This window comes from Pagrus major, chromosome 11, assembly GCF_040436345.1.
Source record: "Pagrus major chromosome 11, Pma_NU_1.0".
NCBI classification, from domain to species: domain Eukaryota; kingdom Metazoa; phylum Chordata; class Actinopteri; order Spariformes; family Sparidae; genus Pagrus; species Pagrus major.
The window spans coordinates 16,023,654-16,041,675 of NC_133225.1; the positions used below are offsets into that span (position 1 = coordinate 16,023,654).

The following is an 18,022-nucleotide window of genomic DNA, read 5'->3' on the forward strand; positions in this document are numbered from 1 at the left end:
GTTTGAAAAAGTCAAACAGTATGAAATTGTGTTGTCCTTTAAGCTCAGTTTGTTTATTCAGTGACGAAAACAAAGAGTTTGTTTATTTAGTTTGTTTAAGCATGGAAAACCATTCAATGAAGATGATCTTTCTCCTCTGATTAAAATTTCTTCCCCAAAACTACATAGTGCACCTTACAGAGGTTTGAACACATTAAATGCCAAAGTAGAATCTTTGCACCAAAGGATTGTGGGTAGTGTAGTTCGCTGTATGGTTCTCCAGAAGCATGAAGGCTTTGATTGGTTTTGCATTTGAGGAGTGCAATTTAGTTTGAAAGTTTCCTTCCAAGCTTAATGAACATACAATTGTTTTCTGCCTGTCATTATCAGATTAGTCTCTGTAGCAACAAGACATCCACGTAATCACAACCTTCCAGCACTGTAAAAACTCTCTTATACAGCATAAAAATATCAAGAGGCCCTTTTTACACGAGCACACACGTATACACACACTGAGGACACAACACTATAAATAACATCAAATGGGCAAACATTGCATCCATGTGTTTTCTGTGAAGCTGGAACTTAAAAACAGTCAGTTGAATGTTTTTTCAAAGTGCAAACCTTTCCACATCTGTTGCACACTGTCACAAAACAAGGAGGTACTGGATTTATTATCACAGCTTCTGAGTGACCCAACATCCAGCACACTTACATTTGGATTTATACTACTTTTCACAATATCAGATTTTACCTAAGTTACGATAATGATATTATTGCTATATCTTTAAAGGTGCAGTATGTAAGAATTTTAGTTGAAAACGTTCAAAAATTAGCTAAAATTATCAGCAGACAGTGAGGAAATAACAGTTTTGACATTATGATGTCTATGTATTGTTGCAGAGATATTTACTAAAGTTAGTATGCTAACCAGCTAGCCCTGGACCGTCATGGTCCAAAGCTCCTGTGCTGTAAACACCAACATTCCCTCGCAGCGCCAAGCTCCCAGTCCGGACCACTAGCTCCATGGCTAACTGAGCTAACCACCCAGTGGCAGCTACAGTTGGCGGCTCTGGTAACTTGGGCAGAAGTTGTGTGTAATCAGTCATGTGCATCTCTCTTCTTTATGTGTCATACATTTGAGCAGAATTGTGCAAAATAAACAAAGGATTTACCTGCTTCACTTCACACAGTTTGCAAGAGATAGCTGCAAATCCCACAGGTGTATTGACAAGGAAGGTCGCAGCGAAGACGAGAAATTGCAAACTTGAACCATTTCATCAAACCTGGGTGGCGGTGGTTTTAGAAGTTAAATTTCAAGCTGACATTCGCTAGATTTTGAGCTTTTAAAAATACATAATACATGTTCATCCCCTAGACCAGGGGCGTAACAGCATGCATTCATCGCCGCCATAGAGAGGCAGCAGCTCAGGTGCAGCTTCAAGTTGAGGATAAATGACCACAGAGCCGTGACTCCCTGCCTGCTCTTTGTTTGGTTCTTACAGATGCTGCTGTGTTTATTTATTATGAGCTCTCTCTCTCATCGCAGCTCTCTGAAGAATACCAGTTGATTAAATTTTTTTCTTCCCTGCCACATCCTTCCCTAATACCTGTGTAAATTTACAACCTGCTCTTTAGAGACAGATTGTAGCGAAGATATCATCCTGCTTGGACTGTGATCAAGTCTGATTTTGCACATCATATGGCTATACATAAACTAATCATAGTCTGGTGGAAAACATAGAAATGCATCCGCACAGAAACAATCTGTTCCCGCCATCTGCTGTCTGACAAACAAATTAACAAGAGTGGAAACATGGTGGAAAATAACAGAATATTTTTGAAAACCAGGGACAACTTTCCGTGATTCCAATAGAAATGATCTTCAAGCACAGTTGAAAATTTGCAACAACAACTGCATTTGATTAATGAATTTTAACACACCTTTACTTTAAAATGTATTATTTTTTTATATTATCACCTACAACAGCACCTGCTTAACATGGTTTCAAGTGTCGCGCTCTCATTAATCAGCTTGTTTATCTCCAAAAGTTCCCCCAAAATAACCGCTGTGCTGGGTCAGTGTGCCATCGGCCAGACCTCGGGATTCAACATGACACAGAAAAGCTGGAGGCAAACACGGAAGGACAGACAGACGACGAAGCCAGACCTATTGATGTGGCAAGATGAAGGGGCCTTGGGGATTGGACTATATTTAGCTTCATTGAGATGGTAATGGTTGGAACATGAGAGGACGTTTGTGTACGTGTGTCTGGGTGTGTGCTAATGGCGAGCTGTATGAGAAGCGGCATTTGAACGTCTGGGAAAGAGTTTTTGATCACAGAGGCAGGAATAATTACACGTGGCAGAATCAATAGTCATCTCTCTGTAATAACACATCATGGAAATAGCACTGTTGCTGTCTTTTCTTGATCAGTGCCCGAAGGAAACATGATGAAACATATTTACCCTGCGGCACAATTTCTCTGCCTGTCTCTCCCTCTGTCTCTCCGTCTCACCCTCTTCTATCTCTCCAGCTGTCTCACCCTCCCTCTCTCTACCCAACCCAGATTTCCTCTGTTGTCTCCCTCCTACTTGTTTCCTAGCAACTGAACTGACATGCCCCCTATTCTCAGCCCTGTGAATCTGTCGCCGTAACCCTCGATTTTCAGACGGAATAACCTATAAATCATTGTTCCCCGCAGGGACCTGAGTTATGGTCGTTGTCTCCAGACAAACGATCCCGTCCACAAGCATGTTAACCTGGTTTTCTGACATATTGCAAGTTAAGAGTGGTCGAGGCAACAGTTGGGCTCTGGAAACAAATGCTGACAGCTTTCTATAGCTGTCTGAGAGGCTCGATTAAGTTAAGTGACTTCGTTTAGAAAAGAGGGGTGTTTTAGGGCTTTGCGGCATTATTTGCAGACAGCTGTGTGTTTCTTCTTCATGTACTTAATCTGCTGTGTATTGACTTGCAGAGGATTAGCCTCACACTGACCAAATGATTTTGAGAATTTCATTCATACAGGATTTATGAGGATTTTGAAGCCCAATGAAGTTGAGCAGCAGATAAAAACACTGCATTGCAGTCTTTGGCAACGAGCTGTCCATGTTAACATGAGCATAGTCATGCCTAATAATAACTGTGGGGTGGAAAAACATCTGAAACAGCATTTACTGTTCATAAAAGCACAGTCTCAAGATGTTCGAGGGGCAGGGGCACAAAAAATAAAAAGGGCACCAGCTGTGTGCAGCGGGGCACCAGCGCGCAGGAAGTCGTGACATACTTATAGTGAAAAGAGGACATTTCACCATGTTTAGTCCATTGGAGGGGTATTCAAGAGGGCACTTTAACAGCGTTTCTTTTGTCCACCAGTGATAATATACAAGTATAACTGCAGAGTTTGACTTTGAGATGAAAAATAAACATTTTGTGTTTCTCAACTGATCATATTTGGAAATATACTCCTGTGTTTACAAATATTACTGATGAAAATAAACGTTTTAAAGCTTAAGCAAACATAAATAATTGAGTTTGTTGGTGTTTAATGTCCTTCTAGTAAAAAAAGACAAAAACCTGTAATCTGAGAGAGATTTTAAACATCATTGGGGTAAAACTTGTATCCATTTTTGATTGTATCTTTTATGACCTGTTTATTGGGGTAAAGTAATACCATCACACCAGGGATACAGAAAACCCAGAAAGCATTGAGTCTTAAAATGATTAATAAATTAATGACAGACATAATTGAACAGTTAATGGAGGAATCAGTTGTGAAAAGATTAAATTGGATGTCAGGTTGTTTAAATGCGTCAACAAAGAGCCTCTATTACCGGTAGATGACATTGATATTTAATAAGAGGTGAATATCAGCTTTGTGATTCAGTCTAGAATGAATTTACATGTGTACTAACATTGCTCTCACATTATTTATTCTAAAATCTGTCTAACACCTCAGAACCCTTCCTTTTAATGAAGTCAAGAGTTGTGGTAAACTGAATTACTAAGCAATTATCTCCATCTAGTGACATATAGAGGTACTACATTATTTACTGGGGCAGAAAACTCAATTCCAGTGTTCTGTTTGGATCATTTAAGTAAAAGTAACTTTAAAAAAAGATTTTTGTCTCAGATTTGTCAAATAGACCTTCACTGTAAATCAGTAAAGCTGACTGCACTTAACTCTGATTACCTCAGAATTACCAACTAAGTAGATTATTAAATTTAAATTGTACGAGCTTAAAAAAAGGTTTAACAGCTTAAAATTATTAGTCTACTTTACTTGGTGATTTTGAGGTAATTGGTTTCCTCGATTTTTAAAAGTAAATTCACTTTATCAGATTTTACAGTGTTAGAGTGTGTCTGTGTCTAGGTGAATGACTCACTATGTGAATAAAAGGTATATATAAGGTACAGATAAGAGAAGACTTTGTGGTTTAGTACATAAATTATTAAGGTTATGCAAGCAGCTTTTCCATGGATATGAAATTTGTGAAAGCAATTTACTTTTATTCAGCCACCTTGGACAAGACAAGCATTCATGCTGAAGGCACAATATTGAAAAATTTTATGAAAAGAGCTTAAAAGTAGCTTGTAAAATGTTTTCTTGCTCAATGAAAAGAACACATTTAGTTGATTCAGGAGAAGTTTCTATTACTCAGTATTAATGGGCAGGGGTTTAGAGACCAAATTTTTCAAAAACAAGGTGCAAAACAAAAAGAAAAAAAAACAACATTAAATCTTGAGGATGGAAATCCATCATAATATACAGTGGAATGGAAGCAGCAGGGCTAATCAAAAAAAGCCATGAATAAGGATTTCTCACCGACTGCTTGGTTGCTGCAGCCATTCAGTTTTTAAATTACACCATCCATTAGTCCATATATCTATCGGGCTCAAAATTAGAGTGAATGAAAAGAGAGTTAATAATCAGACTGGCAGCCCCAACAGATCAATACTGTCAACAGACGGCTGTAAATTTACCTCAGAGGTGTGCAAAGCCCTACAGATGGTGGGGAACCAGGAAAAGGAGAGGAGAGGAGAGGAGAGGAGAGGAGAGGAGAGGAGAGGAGAGGAGAGGAGAGGAGAGGAGAGGAGAGTCAAAAAGTCAGAGAGACCTTCAAATTTCCCCTAAACGCCCATCCATACTCCACAACTCCGATCCAATCAAATACCTGAATGAATATCAGGTAACACAGAGGTTATATTTGCATAGAGCCATTGAAAAAAAGCCCAGAACTCTAAACTAAAATTAAATTAAATTCCAAGGACCCAATCCAAGGTTATTACTAAGACTGTTCGAGCAGCTGCAGGTTTGTTCTGCTTGATTTTTCACTCCACATGACACTGTTTCCCCACATCATCATCTAATGGCTTCTAAAGTGGCAGCTTCTCTGATCTGGAAAACATACTGTGCAGACAAACCCGACTGGGGCTGCAGTGAATCACTAAGACTGTGGATTATGAATGCCCTCTGGCGGGCTAAACAATGTTAATTTAACACACACAGGATCAAATCAAACTTTGGCTGCAGATGAATGAGATGGAGGAATGATTAATCAGTTCTCTGTGTGTCTGCAGCCTCAGCCACCGCTTCTTTTTTTATCAGTGTTTCAGCCTACAAAGAGCTTTAAAACTTTAAATATGTGACGTGTCATTTTCTTGTTCTCATTGTTGCTCTGCATGAATAATTCTCAATGAAATCATTTTTAATTCTTCTCCTGGAAATCTTCCTTTTTCAACATCTCAATTTGAAATGACATCATGACATAAACAAACGATTCCTTCACAGGCTAAACGCAATCCATTTGTCTCATGAATGCATGCATGAGACTGTCTGTGCAGCAGGAAGTTCTCCGCAGCTCCACTAGGGGTCACAGACATGCTGCTGGAGTCGCAGTTTGCAGCCGCTATGTTGGATATTGATGATGGCTCAGTTTGCTTACCCAGCATCCTTCTTCCCATTTGTCAGACCTACTCTCCCTCCTAGAGCAAAATAAGTCACGCAGCTGCAACATTTGGCCTCCCTCTGGATTTGGGGGAGAAATGGATGTGATGGATACCTCACACACACACACACACTCCGGGACGTGTCTCTGGATTGTCTGTCTGCATCCTGCTCTCAAACAGCAGCTAATGTGTCGATCCTGATGCTGACCACATACTACACAACCCATCACTGAAGTGTAATCCTAAAACAGGGGCCAAAGAAGGCAATTTAGCAATAGCTTAGTCTCCCTGCTAAGCCCATTTGGCTTGAAAGCATCAGCAGCTGAAAGAAATCCTGTTGCACTACAAAGGTATTATTTGCTCCAATATGCTAACAGCATTGAACTCTCAAAGCACAGCTCAATCATCTTTGATATTTAAATCTGAAGCTTTGAATAAACAGACGGGAGTGAATTCAAGGTCTATGACAAGGCGCACATTGATCTTCATCAGGGTGTCAGGACTTTAATGTCCAAACAAGCATGTGACAGCTGGTTTAGTTTCAGCAAGTCTGCACACAACACATTAACACACTACCTCCCATCGAACACTATTAAAGCTTTGTACAAAACAGCTCATAGGCCAAGGGAAAGAAGGTTTTTTATATGCAAACTAAATCCTTCCATAAAGTTTTTTTAGAACTTTTTCAAAGAAACAACTGTATTTTAATAATTTGTTGGGGTTTGTTTGAATAGAAAGAAATATTTCTGGAAGAGATGATTTGATTGGATTTCTATTGTAAGGGCCCTGACAGACCAGACTGACATCAAAGAACTAGTGGAGACAAAGGCTGAAGCCTCCAACGACTGTGTCTCGGCCAAAAAGTTGCGGTTGAACACATCACAAAGACAAGCTGATGGCCAACTAGCTTATATCTTCTGCTTTTGCTACACCACCAGGCTGCAGTAGTCTGTATTCCTCATTCAAAAGGGAAAAAGGAAGACTCAGGACTGCAGATATACAAAGCGTTGTTATGATAAAGCAGTGTTTGCCTCACATTTTCACACTACTCTCGCTAGTGTCGCCACTTCTAGTCAATAATATTTCTAATATAAAGTTGCAAATGGCGCTGGCAAAGTGGCGGAGGCGAAAAATAAGGCGAAACCACACTAAATGAGAGAAATCCCTTTCCATTTCTTTTTCTGTGTCTCTTCTTGTGCACTGATTTTCTTAGCTCAACAGCCAATCAGAGTGATTTTTCTCAGCTATTGGTTCCACCGTCGCTTCTACTTACTCAGTTGGCCAAAAGGTCACTGACAAGGGCCATCTAGTGCCAACTGTATACGACACATCGCAAAAACTACAACGCAGGCCGGCGGGTGACATAGGGCTGGGTGATATGGCCTGTAAATGACTGCAATATTTGTAGGTTATTTCACAATACACGAATATACATAAACATTTTAGAGTCTCCTCTAAAGCAGTTCAGAAATGCTTGATTTAACTAACACAATGTAATTATTTTCTATATATTTTCTCCAGATCTCACTCAGATTTAAAATCCACTTTAACCAAACTAAAACCACTGACAGTTGAGATCATCTTGTTGCAATGCAATGTGCTGGTGGGAAAGCCTGGGTCCTGGCACTTATATGGAAACCACTTGACATGCACCACCCAAACACCATTGCAGACCAAGAACAACCCCTCACGGCACTCCCTGATGACAGTGACAACGGGCCCTGCCACTCTGCAAAAAAACTGCTCAGGATTTGCCTAAGGAATGTGACAAAGAGCTGAAGGCATCGACCTGGCCTGCAAATTCCCCAGATCCCAATCCAATGGATCATCCGTGTGGTGTGCCAGAATAAGTCAGATCCATGGAAGCCCCACCTTGCAACCCACAGAACTCAAACTGTCTGCTGAATACCACCACAGGACACCTCCAGAGGTCCTGAAACATCCCTCAACAGGTCAGAGCCAAGACAGATCCATGGATGCCCCACTGTGAATCAGTTATGGTTAAAGGGCAGTATTAAAACAAGCAGAAAAATCTGGAAAATAACATCCCTTCACTGTAATGCAGCCTTTAAAACCAGGAAAAGACAACGCGTATTTTGTATCACATATAACGCTATCCAAAATCTAAGACGATCATACTGCGATAACGATATAATATTGATATATTCCTCAGCCCAAACAAATTCTTCCACCTGGTACTTTTGGAACGTGAATCACTTCCTCCCTCATGTTGGCTGATAGCCTGTTCCTAGTTTTAAAAGGGGTAGAGGGTTAAAGGTGTCACTTCTCTTTTCAAACATCATTACATGAAAACCCTTAATTTGTCAGTGTGCATGCGCACACGCTGGTGGAACAGGTTGACAGGTCACATTGCTTCCTCTTCTTAATGGTTTCATATCACAGAGCAGTGGGGGAGGTCAACACGAAGTGCTGTTTTTTCTAGCTGAAACTGAATGACTAACCAGCTGCTAAGAAAAAGAAAATGTATCTCTCCAGCAAAGAAATAAGACAGAGAGCAAGTAAATCAAGTTAAAGTAATTATCCAACATGAATTCATTTTCTATTTCGACAGAGGCTGATAGAAGATGCTTCAGGGTGCATAAATGATGTATTTCTTAATCAAATGTTCAGATCATTCTGAGTACCGTGGATCGAGCTCTCCTCGGGCAGCTTTCTGTTTTATTTTCCAGAGTTATAGTTGAGACAGCCACACTTCTTAGAGCGCACTCACTTACTTAAATATAGATGTAAGATTACATAAAATCCCATCCCGCACAGAGCTGGAAACATTATTTTCAGTTATTGCTTGTAGAAAGCGAGTTATCAGCACATCTATGGTCTTTAATTATTAAAGAGATAATAAAGGTTGATCTATGCAAGTGCCTGCGAACCATATGCAGTTGGCCTTCGGCAGAGCACAATGAGTGTGTGTGTGCTGTGCATGCCCATGTGAATGTGAATGTGTAATAGTAAATGAGAGAGCATGCTGCTGTCATGGTGTGTGAGGCCATATTTCATACAGAGCTCCCCAGGAGACGTAGCTAGTGTCAGTAAAGCAGGGCACCAGCCCAGAGATGCATGGCAGTAACATTTCAGGCTGTAATACTGAAAGAATGGGGAGCAGGTAATGGGGCCATGCAGATGATCCACTGTGTTGAATCAAAATATAGGTCATGTGAGGGTGCTGAGTTTTGAACCAGCACCACTTTAGGATAAGTCACAAAATGGCGATAACAGTCTGTTGTTCCAACACTTCAATCCATTCCTGTTCCCTCGTCTCTAAGTGAGTTTTTTAATGGGTTTTCAGCTAAATGCCTGAAATAAGGTCTGTGCTTGCTTTAAGTTCTACGACATAAAATACATCAATTTAATTGATAGTGATAAAGACAAAAGCAATTTTTAAACACTAATTTCTTAAGTGAACAATGACTGTGACTACTGATTTAATAAATCAAGGACTTTATACAAACCTCAAATGAGAGCGAGGTCATTCAAACACTTGAGTCATATTCAGTCATAAAAGTTTATACCACTTCCCTCTGTATCTGTCTCTCTCCTCTTTGCTGCACTCCGAAACTCTTCAGATCACTCCATGTCTTCATTTTACACCCTGGAGCAACATTTAGTCTCGGACACCATCATCTACTGACAGATCTCACATCTTGGTAACTCATGATCTCTCTCCATCTCTGTGACGGTCATCGACAGTGTCAGATGGCAACATTTTGCCATCCAAACACGGAAAAAGAGACGGACAGACAGACGGACAGACAGACCGAGAGCAAAGAAATGAACTAGATATGAAGGCTGAGTGCGAGAATGAATGCAGCGGTATATCATTTATGATTAAATGACAAATTATCCGCCCTAAAAACGCGGCACAAACAAATACATCCTTCATAAAACAAATATGCCAGCTTGGATTAAATGAAAACATTATTATAGAGTGAGCCAGTGAACAAACAGTTTCTACAGTTTTCCCTCGACACACATTCTCTCCCAATAACGCCGCCTTCTCCATTCTGCATATTGTCTGACAGACACATGGTTTTATGGTGGGGAAAATGGCTTTTCAGCATGTCATCATTAATAATTCAGTTATGACAAACAGCTCTGACATTTACACTGCGCTGGGTGTCTGTCTGACACTGACAGGGAGACAATAATGAAGGAGAAGGAGGCCGATACAGGGAGAGACAGATTCTCCCTCAGTTGTGTACTGATGAAATTAGAAAAGGGTCAGGCCTAATAAAGTGTCAGACCTTCAGTAGTAAAACATTGATGGAAGAAGCAGCGCTGCCTGTGATGACCTTTTCAGAAATTGTCCATTGATGTCAAATTGAATTTAAGTGAGTAACAGTAGCACAAACAGCAATGAAGAATAACCAAAAAGTGCAGTCGAGCCCCTTAAGCAAATTTTGTGAAATTGGTATGAATGAGCAAATAGTGGTGACATTTAGATTGCATGCCTCGCTGTCCAATTATGCCTCTGTTTGAAACATCTGTTGCACACTCCCTCAGCTTTTGAGAGACAAACAAGAATAAAAAGAATGTGTGAATAAGCTGACGGCTGACTGAGTGACAGACTTTTTAAATCCCTGTTTTCCCTCCTGAATATCTGTCTGACTCACAGCTCAACAAGTTGAGAATAACCTCGATGTTTGAGGCCCTCCGAGGGCAGCAGAGCGCAGACGCTCTTCAGTACAAATGCTTTGTGGGCTGACAAACACTGAGGGAAGCAGACAGATTGAAACTAGAGGTGGTGTCACTGTTTTCCGACTAAAGTATTGCTTCTCCTCTCTGTAAAGCACACACTTGAGTACGATCAAAGATAGACAGACATGAAACCAACATATTACAGTGATCAGACTGTGCATTTGAGACATTTCTCTTTCTTTAAAAATGAGAGAAATAACTACAGAAAGAAAACTGTGTGTTCTGATGATTATCAACATGGTTTGAATAGATATTTGATCATTTCCAAACTTAATGGAAACATGGAATATCAATGCATATGTATTAATGACACTGGGCAGACATTTAGCCAAATCAATAATGCTAAATATCAGCAAGTGTATTGCCAGGTTTTTAACAAAATTATCTTTACTCAAGTCATTAAGCGAGAAATGCAGCATCTTTCAACAAGAGTCAGCAGAAAGCTAGTGGCCCTTCAGGACAAACTTATACAACACACAAAGCTGATGTTAGCTTAATGCTGCCAAACCTTAGTTGAGTGTGTTAACATACTAACATTTGACTGATACACAGTACAACTGAGTCTGATGGAAATTAGAGCCCAACCGATACTGGATTTGGGGCTAATGTAGATATTAGGGAGTAAATGAAATCTAATATGATATATTGTTATCAATATATACTTATATACTATTTAAACAGAACATACAGTATACATAAGCACACATTTTTGCAATAATCTTTCAAATGTGGTTATTTTGGCAAACATATGTAATGGAGGCAGTGCACTAAAACAGTAAGCTTCCCTGTAAATGTAATACTTCAAATCACTCCAAACATCTATTTTTGCATTATCTACTTTCGTTTGTATATCTGGGATCTGTATCTGGCCTTAAACCAAAATATTGGACAAATTAAAATATCTGATAATGGTTCTGGATGAAAAATGATGTTGATTCGTCCATGAGGGAATAGTGTACGTTCGTCTCTATAATGGTCAGGGGATCATAGGATTCATCCACTGGGCACCATAAATGCTTGCATCAAATTTCATGTCAATCCATCCAGTAGTTGTTGAGATATTTTAGTCTGGGCTAGTAGACCGACATTGCTATTGAGCTGTGGCACTAAAAGCAAAGTCATCTGGTTATGGCCTTTCTCAGTGCAGAGCTTCAAGCAGACTACAACAAGAACCCTGAACCATAAACCAATTAACCTCCCGGCTGTACCAGTGGGTCAATAATGAGGCGTGTGCTTGGTGTGTAAAAAATGAAAACATGGACTCGACTATAAACAAGCAATTTTCCAACTTCAGCTGTGAGCAATAGAGCTGGTCAGATGTTTTATGGCTGGCCAGCGGCACAGCCAGTGGGCTCCAGTCAGGCTGTGGTCAGAAAGAAATGAAGATCACACACAGCGTGTCCGAGTCTGTGAACACTCCTGCAGAGAACTGAACCAACGCAACATGGCACAGATCATCATTGATACACCCACACAAACACACACACACACAGTGGCTACAGCAGAGAGGAAGTGCTGGTGCCTTCATCTTTTATCTGTAACCACTGAGGCCAGAGCATTTACAGAACACATCACTGGTGAAGTATTACATGAATTATTGATTTGACCTCCCTCAATATGTCTCCACTGTGCAGATTTTTATGTACATGCATGTGTGTGTTTGTTGTTAGTCAGCACTGCCGCCAAGGGACTACAACAGCACACAGGCAGTATGTCAGGCCACGGAAAGATAATGACATTCCTCCTGAAAATATGAAAGAGGTGTCATACTTTCTGTAAATACCAGCATACAGCTCTGATGTGAAGCAAGCAAATCTGAGTGCAGATCAGATGTTTTTGCACTGACATGTTAACGATTTCTTTGGAAAAGCTCCAAACTGAAAATGTTTTAATGATGGTGCTGTAGCTGCTCCACCTCACATCAAGAACCTGGTCCAAAGCCAAGTTGGCAAAAACTAAACACAACACAATGCACTTATATGAATGTGTAGAAATGAGGTACGGGAGAAAAGCAAAAAAAAAGTTTACTATTTACTCTAATTTACTCTTTAAGGAGACTGTAAGACTGTAGAGCTATTGCTATTGTATCATCACTGTGCTGAGCCACTTCACTCTCATTCATCCTGTGTCCCTTTACTGTAAAAGTGTGCTGGTGGAGCTGAGGAGTGTGCAAGAGCCCCTCAGACAGAGGAGTTACTCAAAGCAGGAGACGACAAACACTCAAATGCCAGTGTAACACTGGACCTAAGTGAATTGAAATCAGAGCAAATCAAGGAACTGATTCATTACATGAACCCTACACACACATAAACACACAAACTACATGTCACAAAATGGCTACCAGTTGTTCCCATATAATACAATAAAAATCATCCTGGGGTAGAGCCTCATTCAAAGTGCTGTCACTTGGAAACTCATTCAGGATTCTGCTCTGGCTCAGCTTCCAAGTTCAGCCTAATGACTCATGGATTTAGCATATGCTGCCATTAGTTTAACAACTACTCTAACCGCCTGGAATATCTGGCTGGCAAAAATTTAAATGAACCATATCTCCTACACAGCCAGCAGCTTTTCCTTTTCACCGTCTCTCTCATTACTTCACTGAGAACGTTCTGGAAAAAGGGGCTTCCGATAATGAGGTCTGACATGGGGTCCGGATAATTATGACACAGCAACAGGAAATGTAACCAGGCTGCATAGTTTGCGGCTGTACAAAAACATATTTTAAACATTTCAATTGGCAGAACTTTCAAATTCTAATGGGCGACGTTTTAGTGCAAACTCAATGTGTATACCGTTGTGTATGAGAAATTCCAATAATTGGCACCACCCGAAAAATCATCATCATTACCTCCTCCAAGGAGGTTATGTTTTCGTTGGTTGTTAGGTTTGAGGGTTGTTGGTTTGTCAGCAGGATTACACAAAAACTACTGGGTGGATTTGCATGAAACTTAGTTGGAGAATGTGTCTTGGCCAAGAATAGACCGCATTAACTTTTGGTGCAGATCCGGATAAATGGCCAGATCCAGTAAATTTTTTTCACTGTCTTTAACATTGTGAGACAGGGTGTTTTTTGACATTCTTTCGTAAAATTGTCAGGGAATAATGCATGGATACTGATGAAAAAAACAGGCGTAATTAGGTGAATGGTATGTATGAGTACAATTTGATGAAAATCCAATCCCGAGATAAAGCAGATTTAAATATGTTTTATTTGATATTGGATTAGGTTTTATTGAATTAAAGGGGACTGTTGGGCCTTGGCGGAGGTATGCGCACTGTTGAGAGCCATTCTTGTTTTGGTTTGGCAACCTTTCTTTCCCTCAATGCCATCTTGTAACTCATCACAAAAATACACACAGCACCGAGGTCAAATAGAGACCAAAACATCTTTTGAGCTCTCCTCTATTTATGATTCTCGTCAACTCCTGAAGCCGGTGAAATGCCTGATTGAGTCAGCCTGATTACTGTCATTAGGACCGTGTTAATGCCAACTCTAAACACTGTTATTTCATCAAGCACTTCCGAATGGAAGTCTTTATCTAGATCGCCACATGCCAAATGCAACAAAAGTACTCACAGACAAACACACATGCATCTGCAAATACAGACACAAACTGCTAAAAGCAGAACAAGATGCCAGAATAAGATGCTTCAGTGTCTTAATTTACAAAGAGCAGCGTTTGCTGTTTCAACATGTCTCTCAAATGGAGCTCTGTATAGTGGCTATTTCAGAAGATCCCCGCTGGAGGCCAATAAAAATAAAAGACTAAAGACAATGTCAGTGGCTCATTGAGGTTGTATTGCTCATTACTATACACATTACAAAGTCCTCAGAAGATAACAACGAACATACTGGTGTTCTTGTTATTCTCAGGGTTGGGAGGGTTACTTTATCAATGTAACTATCTGTTTAAAATGTGGTCAGTAACCTAATTCCAATATTTTAGGTTAGGTTAGGTTCAATATTAAAGTATGGTGACTTATTACTTTCTGAATTTTGGATTACTTCAATACCAAATCTTCAAATAAAGAAAAGAGAAAAGAAATAACTTGCAGTGTATTGTGATTTGATGTCTTTTACTTTAAAGACAAAATAATGGCAAATTTCCCACCCAGCGAAAGGTTTTTTTTCACCAAGGCAATTGGAAACAAGTTGACAACTGTGGCTATGGGGTTGTGAGACTTGTGAAGAGCTGTAATGTCCACATGGTAGGCCATATTGGACAGAGATCCTCTTGGGGAGAATGAAAACAGGTTTTCAAGGGTTCTTGGAAATTTGGTCTGACGTTGCCACGACATAAAACATCAGGAAATCATCAAGATATTAAGAACCATCCTCTGGGTGTCATGAATTTTCCAAAGCAAAATCCATGGCAATATTGCCATTAGCTGTCAAGATACCTTCACATTAATTAAAGTATGGAGGGCAAATTCTAACATTATGGTACCTGGACTGTGAACATGGATCCAAAAAGCAATCTGGGGAGCAGTTTTTGAGATATCTTGCATCAGACTAAACTGAACCAAGGGACAAACTAAGTGACTGACTGAATGATATTACCGTGCTTGAGATCTGCTGATAGCTGGGCAAAGACTCAGCTTTAATTTTCATAACATATTACTCTGGCTTAGTCTGAAATCAAACTAATTTCCTTTGAAAAACAAAAGCAGGTGCACACTTTGGCTCAGGTGCAACATCCCATTTTCCATCCTCCTGTCAGGTGGCTGTGGGTTTGCCACTAAATGGCCCTGAGAGGCCGATGTTCATGGTCATAACGCATCCTGACTCACTCTGGTCTTTGTCCTCTGAGCAGCAGAAGTGGAGCTCTGTCATGTAGTGTTGTAATAATTGTACTGGGCTGAGAGTAGTACCATGACCAAGTATCTCTACAACCACATCAACACTACTGTCACATGGACTTAAATATCAAATGCAAATTAAAACAGGGAAGGTTCTCATACCTCAAATTACTCCTCTTATTCCTAATTCACAGTTTGTCTCTTCCCCACTCATCTCTTCACCTGCATTCACTGCACGTCATCCATGTCCTATCTAACCTGCCACTTTCTATGGACATAGCTTAGCATGGGATGTGGTATCCTGTTCCTGTGGTGAGGAAGGAGGGAGGGGGCACAGAGGGTGCCAACGCCACTAGAGGTGAAGCCCCAGCTTCAGCAGGGAAACAGAGGGGGGCGTCACCCCTATAATCAGCTGGAAATTCCGCGCCACGGGGCAGGAAACCAGTAAATACACACACACACACACACACACACACACACACACACACACACACACACACACACAGGCACATATACTTACACACATTCACGTGGTAGAGCATGTGAATGAGCATACAGTAAAGATACAGTATGCTGTTAATAACTGAATGAGCATGAGACAATAGTACTAAAAAGAAAGCGTCATATCACTTAGACCAAGATCTAGCTCCAGCAAGAAGTGGAGCTAGGGATGATTTCCTGATTGGATCAGACTGAGAACCTGAGGTCACACCGTGGTAGCGACTTGACAATCACAAGGTAGCAGCCTAAAGCACACCCTGCTTTATTGTCTACTGTACTCTAAATTGGACCATAAATTACTAAATGAAGTCCATGCTGTGTTGGAGTAGACTTTAAACTTGTAATTGAGAAGTAGGGTTATTTTCTCATAAGCTTAAGTACAATTAGACTTCTTTTTGAAACCAGTGGAGTCGCCCCCTTCTGGCCATTAGAAAGAATGCAGGTTTAAGGCACTTCTGCTCTGGCTTCACTTTTCAGACACAGAAGTTTCATCCTTATTTTTAACAGTTTATGGCCCCAGCAAAGCTGAACATAATATCATTTAGTTGCATTCCCATAGATTTGGATTAAACTTTATCTTGACCCAACATTAAATAAAGTTTTGTCCCAGTGTTGAACGTCACAGAGAAGTTAAATAAACCAACTGGAACAGAGCAAACATAGAGCAAACATGGAAATTTAATTGACCTTTTTGAATTTCAAAACATCTCTTTAAATGTACAACATTATGATGTCTGTTTGGTTCTACTTCAATGAAAAGCAGATGTTGCATTTTACATTATTGCATGCAGCTGTTTCTGAACTTTGAAAGCACCTGATTTCAGAAAAACAGTACTGAAGAAAACTTTGGTGTTGTAGATTATATTTGGGATAAAGTTCAGAATAATTTAGTAGGTAGAAGAAAGAGCAAGCCAAGGTTCTGGATTTATATCCGCATCATACTCACTCCCACTCCTTGCGTCGTGCCTGAGGTGTGCTTTGAATTTTATGAGCCTGGTGTGCTTTAACGATGTCCCTCTGCTCGATCAGGCCACCCCGACGTCTCTTGATCACATTGGGACTGACCGCCAAATCTCCGTCCACCCCCAGCATTCCCCCTCCAACTTCAAAAGTCGACGCTACATCAAGAGACAGGCCGAGACGGTTTGGATGTAGAGGAGGAGTGTGGCCAGACATGTGTGGGAGGTAGAGGGTGTCATAGCTGGTCGAGAGACTTTGGGGCTCCAGGAGGGAGTGGGACTCCGAAAGCAGGCTTGAGCCTCCGGCCAGTCCTGCACGATGCTTCTGCCAGTTCTCACAGTCTGCTGGGGACGAGGGAAGGATGTGGTGCCTTGGGGTGCTGCTACCGCACATCGTCCCAATGCCCAGACCAACCACTGGACACTCCGGCCCCACTGGGGCTCTAGGTAGTCCCAAAGCATTGTGGTCCCCTGTCAAAGACTGAGAGCTGACTGAAGAGGAGCCCAGTTCCAGCATGGTGAGAAGGCTGCCCGGGATCTCAGCATAGTGCTGCAGCAAGGAGAGAAGAAATGGAAACAAAAAGTGAGAGACACATAATATTAATATATAAACTTTAACTGACATCAAAGATTTACACAACAGTTCACTGTGTGGGGCTGCTATTCAGTATAGTTTCACTTTAACAGAGGCTGTACAGACTAGAAATACAAAACAAATATAACTAGAGACCATCTTGTGACGGGATCACACCAGCCAAAACACTCGTCAACATACTGACAAGCCGACTTGTGAGTTCTCAGCTGTCATTACTACATTTTAACATGAATATTCAGTGCTCATTGGTCAGACCACACTCATTTTCAAACTCGGCCTTCATCTTGATCTCAACTACAAGTACTGAAGACCACTTCTGTGGAAGTTCCTGCTAGAATACGTGACACCAGGCTTATGAATGTGGGCCAGAGGAGAAAAGTGGGGGCATGACCCCCCTACTTCTGGGCCAGTCTTAAATACACAAGTGAATATATTCTGATGTAGCTGTTCTGTTCTGCAGGTGTTTGGAGAGGGCAGTGGATATGGCATCCTCTGTGGATTTGTTGGTTGGTATCTGTA

General features: G+C 40.8%; 1 protein-coding gene across 1 annotated transcript in view; it reads right to left on the minus strand.

Moving 5' to 3' along the window:
- The window catches only part of cacna1ea (calcium channel, voltage-dependent, R type, alpha 1E subunit a), a 98,049-nt gene extending 80,624 nt beyond the window's left edge, over nt 1-17,425 (minus strand). The window contains exon 1 of the mRNA XM_073475992.1: nt 16,896-17,425. Coding sequence (XP_073332093.1) covers nt 16,896-17,425 — 530 coding nt within the window. The remainder of the gene's footprint in view (nt 1-16,895) is intronic.
- Between the last annotated feature and the right edge of the window lie 597 nt (nt 17,426-18,022).